Here is a 16,925-nt window from a genome sequence, read left to right as displayed (position 1 = left end):
ACGGGGATGCGTATGTAAGGGCGGCTTTTTGGCGCGAAAGGTGAGATCGGCTTCTGGAGAGGAGACTGTGAGGGACTCGTGGAACTCCGAAAGAGACTTCGCTTCGGCGGAAACTTAACGGGCGAACTAACGTTGGCGACAGATAGGGATGTGAGCGTTCTGGCCTGTAGCTTATTTGTCTAACTCATGCTATAAAGTTTAAGTAATGATAAAAGAAGTTGTCCCATCTGTTCTGCAACGTGTCGCCGGATCACTGAACCGTTGGAAACTTCAAGATCAACACCACCAATCATCGATCACCAACATCGACCAGTCAAGAAAATTAACTGCGGTGCTCTTTTACTGATTCGGCTTTTTGAAGATGAAAATTTTGTTTCATATACCTGTTCATTATTACCGTTTTATGAAGAGAAGTGACCTCTGCTTAACTTTGTATTCGGCCGGTGACTGTAACCACTGGACCTATCGGTCTAGCTATCACTGTGAAAATTCTGGATGCATGATTAAATAAACTTGTTTTGCATTTTGAAAATGTATGCTTAGAATTCACTGTAGATACAGTCGGTTCTCTCTAGCTGTCCTTACGCGGGGACACAACACAATGAGCGATCACCGGGCAACCTGTCTTTTTTTTTTTAATGCCTACCTTCGCTTTCGCGCCTCAATGCCACGCTTCCAGACAGCAAGTCGCAAGCAGCACTGCGCGCAAGGCAAGAACCGCTTATCACTTATCCTTGATGACTCTAGTCTTCTCGCCCAAACTATATTTGAAATGGCCGAGGTAATCTCACCCCCTGTAGACGCGCGATTTCAGTTCTGACTAATGACTCAAGGACTCGACACTGGCGGGTTAGACAGGTTTATTTTATGTGCAGTGTATAATAAAGTAATATCAACGGCACGACGGTGGACTGACTTTCGCACCGAATGGGTGTCGCAGGCGTGGATAGTGTTGCCTGCTCTTTACTATATGATATCTCTGACACTTGTTTCAAAGATATCCCACTTCACGCGAATTCCCATTTGAACATAGAGAGTCTTATTGATGAATTTTAAAATGAAAAGAAGAGCAAATTTGACATAATCATCTGTGATTAGACGATTTAATTAGTCTTGTTTTTGTATCTCAGCTATTTAAGCGCAGTAGACGACGTGGGGTGGGTATGCCCTTGTGACGTCAGCGATCAGAGGTTGCCAAATGAGCAAGCAGTTCCCAAAATAAACAAAAACAATTCGTTTTGAAAGTATATCTACCACACCGAATCAACTGAAACTTGGGGGAATTGTAATTTAACGTGCTGGGAATTAAATGCAATAAGCAGGGTATGCGCAAAAATAGGCTGTCATGCCCGCTTTAAGGCGCAGATGTCAAAATCGGTGCTCTGTACATATATGTAAAGATATCGTGCTAGAGTTCACCTCTCTTGAATGTCGCCTTATCATATTTGGTTCCTTAGTTATTTAAGGTGTCGTCAAGCATGGGCATTGCTTCACTTATGCGCTGGTTTTGTAATGGCCTTCAAAACATGAGGTGAAGGTTGAAAACAACTTCTGTGCTGACGAGGAATGTTCTATGTTTGTCCAGAAGAGGTGGAATGTTGAGGTTTATCAGCTGAGTAGCGGTCGTTGACCTGTCTCAGAGTAAAGGATAATTTCATGTCGGCCTTCGTGATAACGTGACGTGGATACAGCAAGCGTTGGGGCTGCTTTTGACGTTTGCGAAGATTCCAGCTACGGGCAGTACTGCATTATTTTTGTGGGTTGTGGAAAATGTCGAAATTTTTAGTGGCCTGAGTTAAGGACAGCCCTTAAAGGGGCTGCGAAACACTGCTTGGGGGGATACCGGCTATACTTCAGGTGGATTCTTTATGTCACACAGATGCTGACTTAAAAAGAATTACAGGAATCGATGCACAGGAACGGGAGTTATTCAATGAAGAAATTTCAAAATACAAGCAAACAAAACGCTGCCCTCAACTCGATTTTGGCGGGGTTTCCCACTCCTATTTCGCTCTCCCAATGACGGCACCCGGCGCAACCAATCAAAACAGCCTGCCAGAGCACGTCGCGGAAGTTTGCACTCCATGTTTGCCTGCTCTCTCTAACTCGTTCTTGCTGAGATTGGAAGCGTCGTTTCCATGCAGAGCCCCTGGTGGTGTATTTTTATTTTGCTTGCTTTGCAGGGCTTTTATCTAAGACGAACAAGTTGTTTTTGTTGATCTAATATAAAACACCGACAGGTGACAAAATGTGTGTCTATTTATTTCTCACAATTTGCAGTATATTTACTGTTTGTTCAATCATCAAGCTCGCGCCAGGTGATGTCATATCCGCTGCTAAAACCCATCACTGTGTGGGGACACCACCAGAGCCATGAATTTGTTTTTGGGAGGACATTTAAATATTAAAAAACGGAATATACGCGATATTGACTACGCTAATAGCACCATTGTAACTCACTGTATGCGATCAACAGGCAAAACAGTCAACTACGATTGTGAAAGGATTCCGGAGCAAGAATATTTTAAATTCGCGAAGCCGCAACACTCGTAAAATATCCACATTTTTTATCAATGCCTCATAGGACCCCGCCACCCCTTGAGACAGCTCAATTAATGTTCCGGCAGCACTTGAAACCATCCGCAAAATGCTCTGTCCGCGCATCATTTTCGGCGTTTTATAGGCATATAGACACTTCACAAACCACTCCTCCGAAATTCTTAAGTTGGCTTAACGTGGTTACATTCGCATCGGTAGAATTCAGTGCTGAGTGTTGTGGGTAGGGTGAAGAAAACGCATCAACTTCGAGAAAAGCATTGCGACACCGCAAATTGCATATAAAAAAAATATTGAGGATAAAAGATGTATATAAGCTGGAGGGCTCAACAAGCCATGTGAAATGTTTCTATTTTCTTTTTACACATTTTATCGGTACCACATAATCATGTTTTTCATTCTTTTTTACTTTTCGTGAATAACGTTAAAACTGAAGCACTTGCTTGGTTTAAAGTTTATTACGCTAACATATACCAGGTGTTTCACGAAAACCCGGCACTAATTTAAAAAAAAATAGGTTTTTTTTTTTTTGGGTATGAAGACGGGTTCTGTAGAACAATAGTACCAATGTTGGAGGACACCAGACAAGTGGATACTGTTAAACCATTGGACGAGTAACTAATTTCTGACGCATAACTTTTTAGCTATTACGGTTAGACGCCTGGTTAAAGCTAGATATGACAAGCCTGCCGTTGGTGATAGCCTTATCAGTTTTTAGAATTTCGGAACCGTGATTACCCGCGGTGGCGTGGCTCAACCAATTTGGTCATGTCGCGGGATAAGAAGGCGACATCCCTGAGATGACGTCCCTTGATGACGTATGTGCCACGTGACCTTCTCTGTCCCCCGTGGGCTGTAACATTGTTCGAAATTTGTACCTGCCCCCACACGCTGTGTTTGAAGAAAAAGGCGCAAGTCCAATTCGTTTTCCAACGTGCCTGATCAAGCAAGCGGGCAGAGACAAAAGCGCGCGCGCGAAAAGCGCTTCGACGGCAGGCTTGCAAACAAGGAGAGAGCACTGAATGCAAGCTGACAATGTCTACTGACTACTGAATCATGCAAAGTAGTGTAATGCTGTTGAACTGGTTTGGTTTGGTTTATGGGGTTTAACGTCCCAAAGCGACTAAGGCTATGAGAGACGCCGTAGTGGAGGGCTCCGGAAATTTCGACCACCTAGGGTTCTTTAACGTGCACTGACATCGCACAGTACACGCGTCTCTAGAATTTCTCCTCCAAAGAAATTCAGCCGCCGCGGCCGGCATCGAACCCGCGTCTTTCGGGTCAGCAGCCGAGCACCATAACCACTGAGCCACCGCGGCGGCTGTTGAACTAAAGAGGAGCACCGTTTGTTGCCCATGTCAAACATTTTTGGACAAAAAATTTGAATATTGAAAAATTGTAAGATACTATTATGAAAATATTGAAGGTAATAGTCCATTCTTGCGATGTGCAGCAAAATCTTTCTTTTAGTTTTCCCATAGCTCGCATGGAGCAGTTAAAGGTGCACTAAAAAGGAATCTGAACTCGTCTTTTTACCGCGGGAACTCGATGTACACGTTCCGAGCATCCTTAGAAACTTCGAATTAATGTCCTGTGCGGCCGATTTCCATAATTTAAATCGGATCAAATGTCCCGGCTCCCGCCCTTTTTTTTTGAACTCACCACAGGCGGTAGGAGGAGTCAACTAACGCGTGGAGTGCCTTTCAGGCAGTCGCGTGGCGACTTTGCTTTCGCTGTTATTTTGTTTCTTTTAGTTTTCCATGAATAAATAGGTCTAGTCAGAGACTACATAGCTGCAAATTAGGCCCATGTAAATAAAAATACGCGTCGACTCTTTGCTTTCGCCGGTCACTAGGTATCACTCCGCCGATGGCAGAGCGGCAAGCCGCCACGGGACTGGGTGAAAGGTTGCTCGGCTCCTCCTACCGTCTGCGGCGAGTTCAAAATAAGGCGGGAGCCGGAATGTTTAGTCCGATTTAAATTATGGAAATCGGCCACACAGGAACATGATTCGAAGTTTCTAAGAATGTTCGGAACGTGTAGATCGAGTTCCCGCGGTAAAAAGACGACTTCAGATTCCTGCTTAGTGCACCTTTAAGACTGCCATAGGGAACCAATGGGGAACGCTTTTGACGACAGCAAAATCGTTAGCAGCAAAACATGCAAGCCTGTGGACGGGAGATCTGCGGATATATTGACTGTAACATAGTGAAATCTTACAATGTATGAAAAAAATGGCCTTCAGAAACTCTTTTTCGTTTAAAAATGCTTTTGCCCACAATTGTTGGGTATGAGCATGACTGAGGTTTGAAGCAGTGCTGATCTCATGTGTGGCTTCCGCGCGCGCTGTTCCCTCTCGCATCAGATACTCAGTTGAGTTCAGTGGCCACAACACTCTGTGCAGCTCACTTTAAACATGTCTGCAGCATTATCAGGCACAGCATTAAAAAGGCAAGTGAAGTTCGACAAGGAAGCCGCCGCGGTGGCTCAGTGGTTATAGTGCTCAACTTCTGACCCGAATGACTCGGGTTCGATCCCGGCCGCGGCGGTCGAATTTCGATGGAGGCGAAATAATAGAGGCCCGTGTACTGTGCGATGTCAGTGCACGTTAAAGAACCCCAGGTGGTCGAAATTTCCGGAGCCCTTCGCTACGGCGTCCCTCTGAGCCTGAGTCGATTTGGGACGTTAAACCCTAAACCAGGGGTTCTCAAACTGGGTTCCGCGGAACACAGGGGTTCCGCGGGCTGTCTTCTTGTGTTCCGCGAGAACGCTCAGTGGCCCTGACCCGGCAGCTGATATGAGACTGGCTCTGAGTGCTGCTGAGCCACGCTTTGACTTGCTCTCAAAAGGGAAGCAGTACCACCCATCACATTAGTATTTGTATTAATCGGTGCAATAAACACTTAACCTTTGCAACTCTCTCTTTGCAAAAATGCACTCGACAACATTGCTGGTAAATGAAAGCGGGGTGGGGGGTTCCGTGGAACTTATTGAAGGCTTTCGGGGTTCCTCCAAGCAAAAAAGTTTGAGAACCCCTGCCCTAAACTAAAACTAAAACTAAAACTAAAACTAAAACTAAAACTAGAACTACAACTAAAACTAAAACTAAAACTAAAACTAAAACTAAACTAAAGTTCGACAAGCAGCCGTACTGTTTTGAGACGCACCGTCTTGGTCGCTTAGCTTCTATCGCTCAACGCTAGGGCTAGCGCCAAAAGACACTCTTCTCTCCTTGCTTTTGCGCGATGTCCCCAGGACTTGGGTCTAATATTTGAAAAAAAAAAAAAAACCGCTTCACTGCATTGGGTTGCTATTGTAGACCTTTTAAACCTGCATGCAAAACACGTTTCTTTTTTTTTTCGCCGTCATTCAGGATAGTGCATCGAAATTACCTGACGTTCGGTTGAAATCTTGCTTTAAGTGAACTATTCTTATTGGTAGCTGCTGGAGTTTACCCTCAGTTGTGCTATATATAAACGTGCACAAACCGGTTAGCTTCTGAACGGCTCCTTTATGAACCGGTTCAAACCTTTTTTGAACCCATACAGGATTATTCAATAACATGTGCACTGTGTGAACTCCTCATAAAGTGATTCTCGCAAGAGTGGCCGGAGAAGCCGGGCCAAGCCTTTAGTGAGGGTAAGAAACCTTGAAGGAAAACTTCTTGAGCACCTTTTCAGAACAGCTTCGGAGCATATTGTTTCGTTACCACCGGCTGCTGCAACTCTTCAGGCAACGCCATTCACTGCACTGCACCCGTTCATAGGGGCGTCTGAGAAACTTGTAGAAATGCGTTTCCTGAGAGAATTAACGATGCTTGAACACCTCACTATAAAACATTTGTTCTGTGACATAGCTCAGACCTTACGTGAGACAAGAGCTCCGATTTAAGGTTATTATCATTCATCGCACACTCTTAACTCCCTATAAACGCGACGAGAGTGGGAATCGGCAGTCCAAGGAGTTTTGCGCCGTAGCCGTCAGGCGGCGTATCTTTCTTCGCAATGTTCAGTGTGTGTAGAGCCGCGGACTGGAAAACATTTCTGGCATTGCTCGTCACGCGGGCTCAGCGCGTGATCCTTACTTTTGCAACGTTACTGAGTCCCTGGACAACCCTACGTAAACTATTTATTGGGAGCTAGTTTACGTGGAACTCTCAGGGCATAGAGCGCGTGCACATGAGTTGTCAGGTCGGATTCCGATTCGATGTAATTAGCACGCTAGCCGTCGTACAAGCCACAGAACTTTCGTAGAAAGTGTCTTACAGCTCGCAAACGGTCGAACAAATGAGTACAAATGTAGGTAGTTAATTTCCGCGCAGGATAAGTAAACACGGTTAAAGATATAGTGTTCAGGCTTTTAAAGCCACCTGTGTTTATATTAACTCTTTTGTTTGCCCACCCCTCATGTAATGTCCCCTGTGGACCCTTGAGGAAACAATAAATAAATAAATAAATAAATAAATAAATAAATAAATAAATAAATAAATAAATAAATAATAAAATAAATAAAGCGGATTGTTTGAGTGGCAAAGGATTTATCGGTGTAGGCTAAAACACCACAAAAAAAAAAGAAAAGGGTTTCTGGGAGGTAGCTCTTCGAGCGCTTACGTAGCTTTAGATGTTGCGTGGCTGTTGCAGACATGTTGGACAGAGCTTCTTCTGAACTTTTTAAGTGATCGTCGTCAGCCACCATTCTCTTCAGCGAAAACCTTGATGAGCGATAAGCAACCTCCGGAATTCAGTATGACGCATTTTTGCGACGCCGAGACACGGCCTTTGGTCCAGAGTCGTTATCTTTACAGATGAATTAGCAAAGACGCCCTTGAATTTGAACCGCATCTGATGCCCCCTAGATACAGGCCTTGTTCGGCTTCGATGGCCTTGGAGATGAAATTGTCACACTGGCAGTATCAACTCTTGATCTCGGCGCCCGACGTAGCACTAACCTTTAGAATTGCCTGTACCCGACGTAGTTTCCATTTTGCTTGTTGTGTTCCGTATTTAAAAGAAGGGACTACGACTTATAAGTACGTGGTTCCTCCCATTCTTTTCCTGCTGGATCTCTTAACTATACATTTTGTTTTAGCCTGGGGCACGGTAACACTTTCGTGTCAGCGCGGCTTCTACTGGCGAGAGATTCCTACATTGACAGGCTATATAGTGTGATCATATAAGACACGCTACTGGTTTCCGTTACGATCGCGGTTTTATCTCAAATAGCATCACTAACCAAACGATGTTTAAACAGCGGCGAACAGTATACAGAGCGCCAAGCAGGATCTCTGAAGTGAGGATATAATTGCTCTCGTAGAGCCACGCCGAGCGGTCCTCATATTGGCATAGACTGCGAAGCCTCCTTGCGTAACGAGACAATTAGTGGTCTGCTAACAAGCTTCGACGGAAACGGGTGTGTACAGTGGCGCTCACTTGTGCTTGGAGAGTAATGTTACGACCTACCGCAGCGCCCACTACAACGCGCTTTAGATTTAAGATAAGAAAAACGACTTTGCCATGATCTTGCAACTCTTTCATGGCTCTTACCGGATTTTCCCATTAGCCGCCGTTGAATCTCATTTTCATGGGGAGCAAAATCTTGGTACAAGTACACACTGAACTGACTCCGTGGAAGCCATGCATATTGCTTGTACGTAGTGGTGGTGCACAATTAAGGCACTTTTTTTGCCACGAATGGGCGTCGTAGCGTTTTGCAAAGCTCAATGTATACCAATTACGCGCATATGTGCAGTCACAAGCGTAATGTCGTATGAGCAGAGAAATGTCTGCAGCGCTTTCTTGGGACTCTCACACCCTCACAACGCATGTAGTCCTTTCCCCAGAAACTGTACCTATAGGTTAGAGCTTTAAACGATTTAAAGGATGCCATGTGAGTCCATACTCAAGGTATGCTTTATGCATGTTGATAGTTATTCACGTTCAGAGTGAATATAGTTGAAACCTATAACCATCTTTCTTCAGAAGTTAAGACGTGCAAACACCAGTAAAATGGAAAACTCTTGAATAAACAAACCAGAGTGTTATATGTTTGTTTCTGTTGTTCCGATGCCAATTCTGTTCGAAAGCACATATACACTACAGAGTGCGTGTTGCTCCTATATTCTGTAACCGTATACCATAGTCTTGAACTCAATCGAAATGCGTTGTAATAAAAAAAAATTGCTGGAGACACTTCACCTCCGCCTTAAGGGTATGACGCGATAAAGTTAACGGTTTAACGCCCATATATGCGGAATCGGTCATTCTCTACTTAACATCCAAAGATCCCTGGGAGTCCTCATACCACTCCTATCGCAGTGGTGCAGCGGTTAAGCGATGCGCCACTGCCCTGCGATATGGCGGGTGCTGCCACCTGTGGGTCTTGTGCGACCTAAGTTGCTTTTCCCGAGCAGCCCCTCGCTACGAGTCATTAATTTAACAGCCACGCACTTGCCACGGTGCCCAGTTCTCTCACAATCCGGTAGGCAGGTTGTGATGACGCCTCTAGGTTACGTGACCCAGGTGGATGACCTGCCTCCTAGGTTGCTTCTATTGGGAATTTTTCGTGATTTTTTGCTCACAGTCAGCAACGCCGACGCCGGATTTCCTTGCACACGAGCTCCTTAATGCTTTCGCATTAAAACTGTGTCCAACATTTAGGCAGGTAAATAGGTCTAAGATGACTATGCGTCCCAAAAGACCTACAATATTCAGTGAAATTAACGTCGCCAAGTAATGTAACAAACCATGCAGGTACACACCTGGAGTCCCATGCTCGGGATAGTTAAGCCAGCTTAAATAAGGACATAACACCATGCTTAGAAGAGGCTTATTGAGGTTTAAGCTAGCGCTGCATCGTGTCGTCTGGCACAGGCTTCTGCGTAATCTACAATTCGTACAGGAGCATGTATTCGTGCGAGACCTTCAGTGGGCGCTGCCTGAAGCCAGTGTCACTGCTAGCATCAACAAGAATGAAGATCTGTGCCCGAAATCTTAATATCTTTGGTTAGTGCGAGAAGCCGTTTGGGGTACCTCATGCGGGATAAACGCAACAGCAGACACCAAATTTCCCATGACATCTTTTCCCTGAACTAGCTACGTCAAGCCATAGCTTAACCGGCCATAAGTTTATTTTCTTCATGTCCAGCATTCTTGGACATCAGTTCTGACTGGTGCATTATTGCAAGGTACTATTATTAAAATACTGAAGGTAAGGGCCCATTCTTCTGATGTGTAGCAAAGTCCTTATAAAGTTTGTCCATCGCTCGCATAGAGTAGTTGCATTCCATAGAAAACCAATGGGGAACATTTTGACGACAGCTAGAACGTTTAGCAGCAAAAGAAATGCATGCGTGCTGACGGGAGACACGCAAAAATACTTATTGTTATAGTGAAACCTTCAATATAGGAAGGTATTGCGCTCATGAACTCTTTCCTGCTGAAAAATGCTTTTGCCCAGAATTGCTGGGTATGAATATCCTTCCTAAACCACCGTTGAATGTTTATTCGCTGAATGGGATCTAATGGGGGTAAGGGTTGCAATGGGGACGATAGAGCGAGACAAGTATGGAACAAGTAAATTGTGGTTAACACCAAAACAAAGAAGATATAACATACAGGGGCGACGAACTTGAGAGTGTAGATAATGAAAATGGACTAGCAAAATAAAGCTCTGTCATCCGTTACCAAAACACTCAAATGGCGAAGGCTAGATCACTCGCTAGAAGCCATTGGACAGCTCAGATGAGACGCTAACGACGGTCGCGTCGAGGAGAAGCGTATATAGCGTTCGCACTGCCCGACAATCTTGTCCTCGCCAGGCTATACCAGCCGCTGTCAACAGAAGATACAGCTTGACGGCTGCAGAGCCATTAGCTTATAGCGCGGACGCGGCCTTTTCTTCGCTTCCCGGTCGTCCGCTACGCGTCTCGCCGCGTCGCCATCACCCGGACGTGTCCGCGCGGGACAAAAAACCGACGGTGGCGCGCGCTAACAGGCTCGTTCGTGTGTCGACACCAACCGGCGGCGCGCGCAAAGCCTTCGGCGCGGAGGACGCCAGCATAGGCGACGGCAGGCTTTGATCCGCTCGGTAGTTGCGGAGTCGGCCTTGGTGGTGGTCGTCAGCGGGCCTGCCGCCTTGTCGAAGGCCCCGATCGGCCTATAAGCAGAAAAAGAAGGCCCGCAGGGGTCACCCGACGCGCGGCTTCCCGATGATGCGATCTTCGGCCGTCGCTCGTGGAGGGCATCGTCGAGCGCGTCGCGGCGAATCTTCCTTGCAGCTGTGGACCGTTGTGCGGGCCATCTGTCTTGAGGTGTTAAGACGGAAGTTTTGTCGCTGTGCCGTCCAATACACGTGGTTAAGGCCTATTGGCAAACAACGAAGGTGCCTAACAGACTGGTTAGCTCTGCATGAGCTAGGACCAAGTGCGCGGCAGAGATAAGGTCTGTATAAGAAGACCAGCGCTTTCAATATGTCTCTTACTAAACCGAAACGATAACGGCTGTGCCAACCATGACCTCTGAGGGCCCCAAAGTTGAGCCCGTGACAACACTGAGGCGACCACACGTCGAGTGCTGTCCAGCTCAACAAAAGGTAGGATGCTTTTCGGGGTATCCCGTAGGAGCGTAGGAGGGGGCTTGTTTTTGAAGAATGTGCGCATATTCCGCGCGTCTGTGCATGATGCTATTGAAAAGATTGTGTGACTCACGGACACAAGGGCTCACTAGCACTGCGACAAAGCTTAGGAAAATTATGAGCGCTTTAATTTCCCTTCTTGTTACGCCCGCACGTGCTCGTGCCAGTAAACCTGAAGTGAACAATTTATTTACTGGAGAACATTGCCTGTGGTGTAGAAGGCTATCGCCGAAGACTAACAAATATCAAAGCAAGAAAAGAGGATAAAAAGGGATGAAAATTTTAACCTCCTATTTGGTAGCGACATTAGGGGGGAATAAAGTTGCGAAAATAGTTGTAATATTATTAGTAACATTTCCATGACTAGAGATGGAAACAATAACAAATTGTATGTATGCATACAGCTGGAAAGTAGTGCTTACTTAATGTTTACGTCTTTCACAAAACAGACATCAAGGCTTCCATTTGGAATCTGGCAAGATGAACCAGCTATAGGTCATCGTCATGTTGAAAAACTCATTGGTGTTTGCAAGAACCCATACACTAGCGGAGTGCAAGAGAACTCGTTACGTAATACGCAGTTTTATAGCCACTGAATTTGCGCGTATCTGGCCACACAGGCGTCAGCTAGTGGAGCAAGTTTCATGTGTTCAGGCTCAGGCACAGATGGAAGTTGATGAAGACGACGACGCACAATGTGCAGCGCGAGAGTGTGTTGCAGTTTAACACGAGGCGTGATCGGTGCCCTTGTGCAGTGACCACCAGATAGTGATTGTCACCAGATAGTGTTGCAGATAAAAGAAAAAAAAAAGCCACAGTTGGGAATATGTGAAAGAACATCGTTGTTATTTTTTCCTCCTTGTTTCCCACCTAAAACCCGACCGTTGGTCGCTGCCAGTAACAATACCGTGTCTGTTTACTCACATTCTCCGCGCAGCAGCCTCGGGTGAGCGACATTTCGCGGCTCCGTAACACCGTGTCCCGTTCCTGTTCCTCGCTTCGCGCCCTCCTGACAGGGTCGCCGGCGGTGCGTCGCTTTGCGAAAGTGAAACCCGCGCACCACAACAAAGCATGCCGCTGACACGGTGCTCTGTACAACAACGGGGTCTGCAACAGGCGAAAACAGAAGCGCGCGTCCCATTTCGCGCAGTGTCCGCGTGTCAGAGGCTTCACTCACGACAGTGCATTCCCTGCTCGTGTCGGTCGCTGAAGCTTCCGGCCGAAACCGAGGACGTCCTTGTTTTGGCGGTTCGCAGGAATGCCCGCATTGCGTCTGTTTGCGCGACCGCATGGTTGCACTTTCGGTAGCAGCAAACAAGCGGGATGTTTGGAAAGAATTCACAGGGGGAGTCGAATGCACTGCATTCGGAGTTCATATTAGAGCACTGCACGGGCCTGAATTTGAAGCCCGAGCCCGGCCCGGGCCCGTGACCTGAAGCCCGAGCCCGGCCCAGGCCCGCGGCTTCAAGCCCGGGCCCGGCCCGGACCCGCTAAATTATCGCTCTAGTGAGCCCGGCCCGGCCCGGGAATTCCGGAGTGAAGCCCAGCCCGGGCCCGGCCCGGCCCGTTTGAGCAAGTAGACTGCTACTACACCGATAAGGAACTGGCCGACAAAGGTTCTGAAACCGCAGTTTGGCTTAAAGAAAGTTGGTTCTTTTTAACCCAGAAGGAAGTGATGAAGAGTAGTTCTCGGCAGGCCCGTCTTTTGGAGACTGATCTCGTGTAGGTGGGCAAAGATAAATTCGGAAGTTTCGAGAGTCAAATAAAAAGGGCTGCATACACGCGTATTGGTCTACTCTGCGTTCCCCCATGATTGTAATCAGTTATATTCTGCCACCTGCGAAGTATAAATATTAAAGCTGCCTAGCAAGCAGTAGGATGACATTTTTTTTACTGAATGCGATCTCACAGGTTGAGCTCATAGCCGAACTGGTCACCTTTCAGCAGAAACGGAAAGCTAAAAGGCTTGAGTATTTCATGGTAAGTACTTGAAGACCATAAGCGTCCTAAACTAATTGTTCTTCCCTAATGCATTTCTAATAGCGTATAGGTATGTTTTGGGAACGCGAATGATCAATGGCCAATTAAGGCCCGTTGAATTTTACTCTTACTGTACCGCGGCGTGGAAATAAGGAAATAAATAAGTCAACGAATAAAGCTTAGTATTTTTCTCAGCGTGTACTATAGCTAATAGCTCATCCGTGTCGCTGCTTCAATGCCACAGTTCTGCACTTCACTCTGCAATATTGAATGAAAAGTCGGACACCAGCCGTTTCTGTACGGACCGAAGCCTGGCTCGGGCCCGCAGCTTTAAGCCCGAGCCCGGCCCGTGCCCGCAACTTCAGGCCCGGCCCAGGCCCGGCAAAATAAATCATGTCCCGGCCCGGCCCGCGGGCCGGGCCGGGCCCGGGCTTTTGGGCTGGCCCGAGCCCGTGCAGTGCACTAGTTCATATTGCTGTGCTTTAGGCTAGTTTCGTCACCAGTGGGATCGAATGACATGCAACTGCCCGCCAGGAAATGGCTGGCCGACCCCGCGGTATCTGTGACACACGATGCTCCATATGTTTGGCTCCCGTAAAGGCGAGAAAGAAATGAACAAGCAAAAAAAAAAAGCCTGTAAAACAGTTTTGACTGAGGCTATCAGGTTCGAACATTTCGTACTAAGTTCTATGGTTTCAGCTTCCGGTTAACCTCCCCGCCTTCCGTCCTCCTCCTCCTCCTTCTATGGTTCAGAAAGTTGATGAGCTCGGTCGGGTGGTATTTAGTCATATTGACGAAGCGTGTACTAATAGCGACGTTGATGAAAATTTCGCGGTGCTCATTTCAGAACGCGATATGTTAAATCGCTTTGCCTTGTCTCTTTTTTAGTTTGGATTTGACAAAAAGAAGAGCTCTTTCGACATCTTGTGTAAAGCAATAAAATCAAACACGCTTGTTTCTGTGTCTTTCAAAAAAATTCTTGAACGGCTGGAAATAATTTGCTCTAGATTTGAACAGTTTAGTGCAGCAGCAAATCTAGACGTGGTTCACCACTTTGTTCTGCTTCTGTTCAAAACAGACGCTTCACTGTTCGTATGTTCGTATATACGCACTGTGGGCTCAAGTTGCTTTCTGCTGCCAGTTCTATGTGACGAGTTGCTCAATATTCCTTTTCCAATTAATTTATTACCTTTTTTTTAGCAGTGTGGGATTAGTTAAAGAGCAGGGAATGTTCGTTTCATTGCTTATGTTCCCGGACCACTCAATCTTACTGAAGTTTGTCTTAGCCTTTCCATATTGGTAAGAAATGCCGGCCCACCAAGTCAACACCTTTTACATTCATGGGTGAAGGGCGGTGGCGCTTACTGCAAGCGACGAGCCGCTTTAATAATCAACCATTCTGAACAAAAGCATTTACGAGCGGCAAAGAGTTTATGAATACATTTTTTTCGTATATTTTAAGATTCACTATAACAATCAATATATCAGCAGATCTCCCTTCGGCAAGCGTGCATTTTTTTGCCAACGTTTTTACGATCGTCAAAAGCGTTTTCCATTGGCTTTCTATTGCAGCCTTAACTTTTCGATGAGATCGATGGAAACATTTCAAAAGAAAGAAACACTTAAAAAAAAAAGATATTGGTGCGCATCGGAAGAATTAAGCATTACCTTCAATGTTTCCATAACAGTACCTTACAATTTTTCAATATTCAAAAATTTTTCTCCGAAAATGTTGGACAGGAATCTTCCGCTGCTAACTGAATATAGGGCTGTGTGTTCAGTTTGCTGCTATTCAAAAATTTTTCTCCGAAAATGTTGGACAGGAATCTTCCGCTGCTAACTGAATATAGGGCTGTGTGTTCAGTTTGCTGCTATTCAAAAATTTTTCTCCGAAAATGTTGGACAGGAATCTTCCGCTGCTAACTGAATATAGGGCTGTGTGTTCAGTATCCTGCCGCGAAAACAACATTACAACAAAATGCCTTTGTGTGCGTAATGATGCAGTGAATCATGTTCCTAAGCCAAGGAGTCATACTATAATGTGAAACCCTCTTCATCGATGTCCCTCACTGGAGTACCTTCATCTTTATTATGAAAAAAAAAAACACTACTACCACCACCACCACCTGACGATACTCTGCCTCATAACCAGCTGCAACTTGAATTGAAGTCTGCAAGTGCCGCCAGGAAATTGACAGTATCTCTAATGCTGTTCACCGGTGAGAACAAGGGAACAGTTGTCTTGAATATTCGTTGTACGCTTACATCCCGCTACTGACGAACTACACGCAAAAGCGCATATGGGATGATTTTGGCGCACGAGATTCCTTAAAATTTCAACCCATGATTTGCTGGCTCCAGCTGTGTAAATCTGTTGATATGGTTTTTCAACTTTTGTAACTATACATGGTATAGAAGTGACGCTTACCAAGTCGACGGTGATAAAACATGCGTACCTATTTCCCGCTTCCCACGGAAGTTGCATGGGCTTGGGGCGTAGAGCTGTTATTATAAAGCGGTGACCTAACTACTCAGGCGACAGGTGAGAGCTTCGCTTCCGGGCTTGAGTCGAACGGCACCTTCGGCGCTCATGACGCCCCAACGTACACGTTTCATTCACGATCAGTACCGCGGGGTCTTTTTTTGCGGGGGAAAAATGCACAGCATTACAAACAGCTGACCTCTTACGACTCGTATGCGCATAAACCGATGATCATATGTGATGCCCATGAAAATGTCAGCAATTTTCCACAGAAAAGAAAACGCGACAGAAAGAAAGGAAAAATGAAATTCGGCTGCATTAAGTTGTCTATGTCGATCCTTCGGTTTTATTTTTTCGCCGATTCGGCAAACTCTGCTTGCTCTTGACATTAATAAAAGATACAGCAGTCATGCATCTCGAGGAAGAAGAGACGGACTACTTTAGGCGGTGTTGGCAAACGGGAAAAAAGATTGAAAAAAAAAAAGAGGTATAAAAGCGTTTTTCGAACTTTCGGTGGAGCCCCAGAGCAGGAAGGAAAGCCGGAGGTGACGAAGAGGCAGTGTGAGGCGGAGTCGAGTTCGACTTCTGCAAACATGAATAAGCGCAGACGCACATGACGTATTGCTGTAAGTATTGGCAAGCGTGTTATTCGCCCGACTATACTTTTCCTGGCTTTGCTTTCGGGTCTTCCTGATGTAGCCGTGCTCGTTTCGTGAGCCAATCACAGCAGGATGACTCCTTGGAGTCGTATTTCGTGGTACGTAGGTCGAGCCCTCACCCGTATTCGTGTTTATAGTCTTTTTTTTTCTTACTCTATGTTCATCTTGAGTGTTTGTTAAGATATCTCGAAAGGTTGGATGAGCTAAAGCCGATTTGTTTTTTTTTTTTTTGGTTTTGAGGAAAGGAAAATAATGCAGTATCTGTCTCAGATATCTCGACGGACACCTGAAATACGCCGTAAGGGAAGGGGTAAAGGAGGGAGTGAGAGAAGAAAAGAGTTGCCGTAGTGGAGGTCTCCGGAATAATTTCTACCACCTGGGGAGCTTTAACGTACACCGACATCGCACAGAACACGGGCGCCTTTTGCGTTCCGCCTCCATCGAAACGCGGCCGCCGCGGTCGGGTTCGAACCCGGGTGCCTCGGCTCATTAGACAAGTGGCGTAACCCTTGAGCCACCGCGGCGGGTAGAAAAGGGCGCTTAAGCCGCAAGGCGCGAAGGTGGCTAAAAAACAAAGTACCATAGAGACAGACAGACAGCAGCGAGAAAGGAACATC

The 16,925-nt window shown here is 46.1% G+C and overlaps 1 protein-coding gene across 3 annotated transcripts in view; it reads left to right on the top strand.

Moving 5' to 3' along the window:
- The window catches only part of LOC149370987 (uncharacterized), a 230,600-nt gene that overhangs the window by 52,402 nt on the left and 161,273 nt on the right, over positions 1 to 16,925 (top strand). Inside the window, exon 1 of one of the 3 annotated variants that reach the window (XM_089564191.1) lies at positions 10,348 to 11,145. The exons of 1 other annotated variant lie outside the window; for it this stretch is intronic. In XM_089564191.1, the coding sequence (XP_089420317.1) occupies positions 11,065 to 11,145 (81 nt within the window). In that variant the 5' untranslated portion in view covers positions 10,348 to 11,064. Of the gene's footprint in view, positions 1 to 10,347; positions 11,146 to 16,925 lie in introns of those variants that run through there. One more of the 3 variants, XM_089564178.1, reaches the window with a different exon arrangement.

Source organism: Amblyomma mixtum, chromosome 1 (genome assembly GCF_055824585.1).
Source record: "Amblyomma mixtum isolate Tamu chromosome 1, ASM5582458v1, whole genome shotgun sequence".
In the NCBI taxonomy this organism is placed as follows: Eukaryota; Metazoa; Arthropoda; class Arachnida; order Ixodida; family Ixodidae; genus Amblyomma; species Amblyomma mixtum.
Note: the sequence above shows the minus strand (reverse complement) of the source record. Positions and strands in the feature narration are given on the sequence as shown.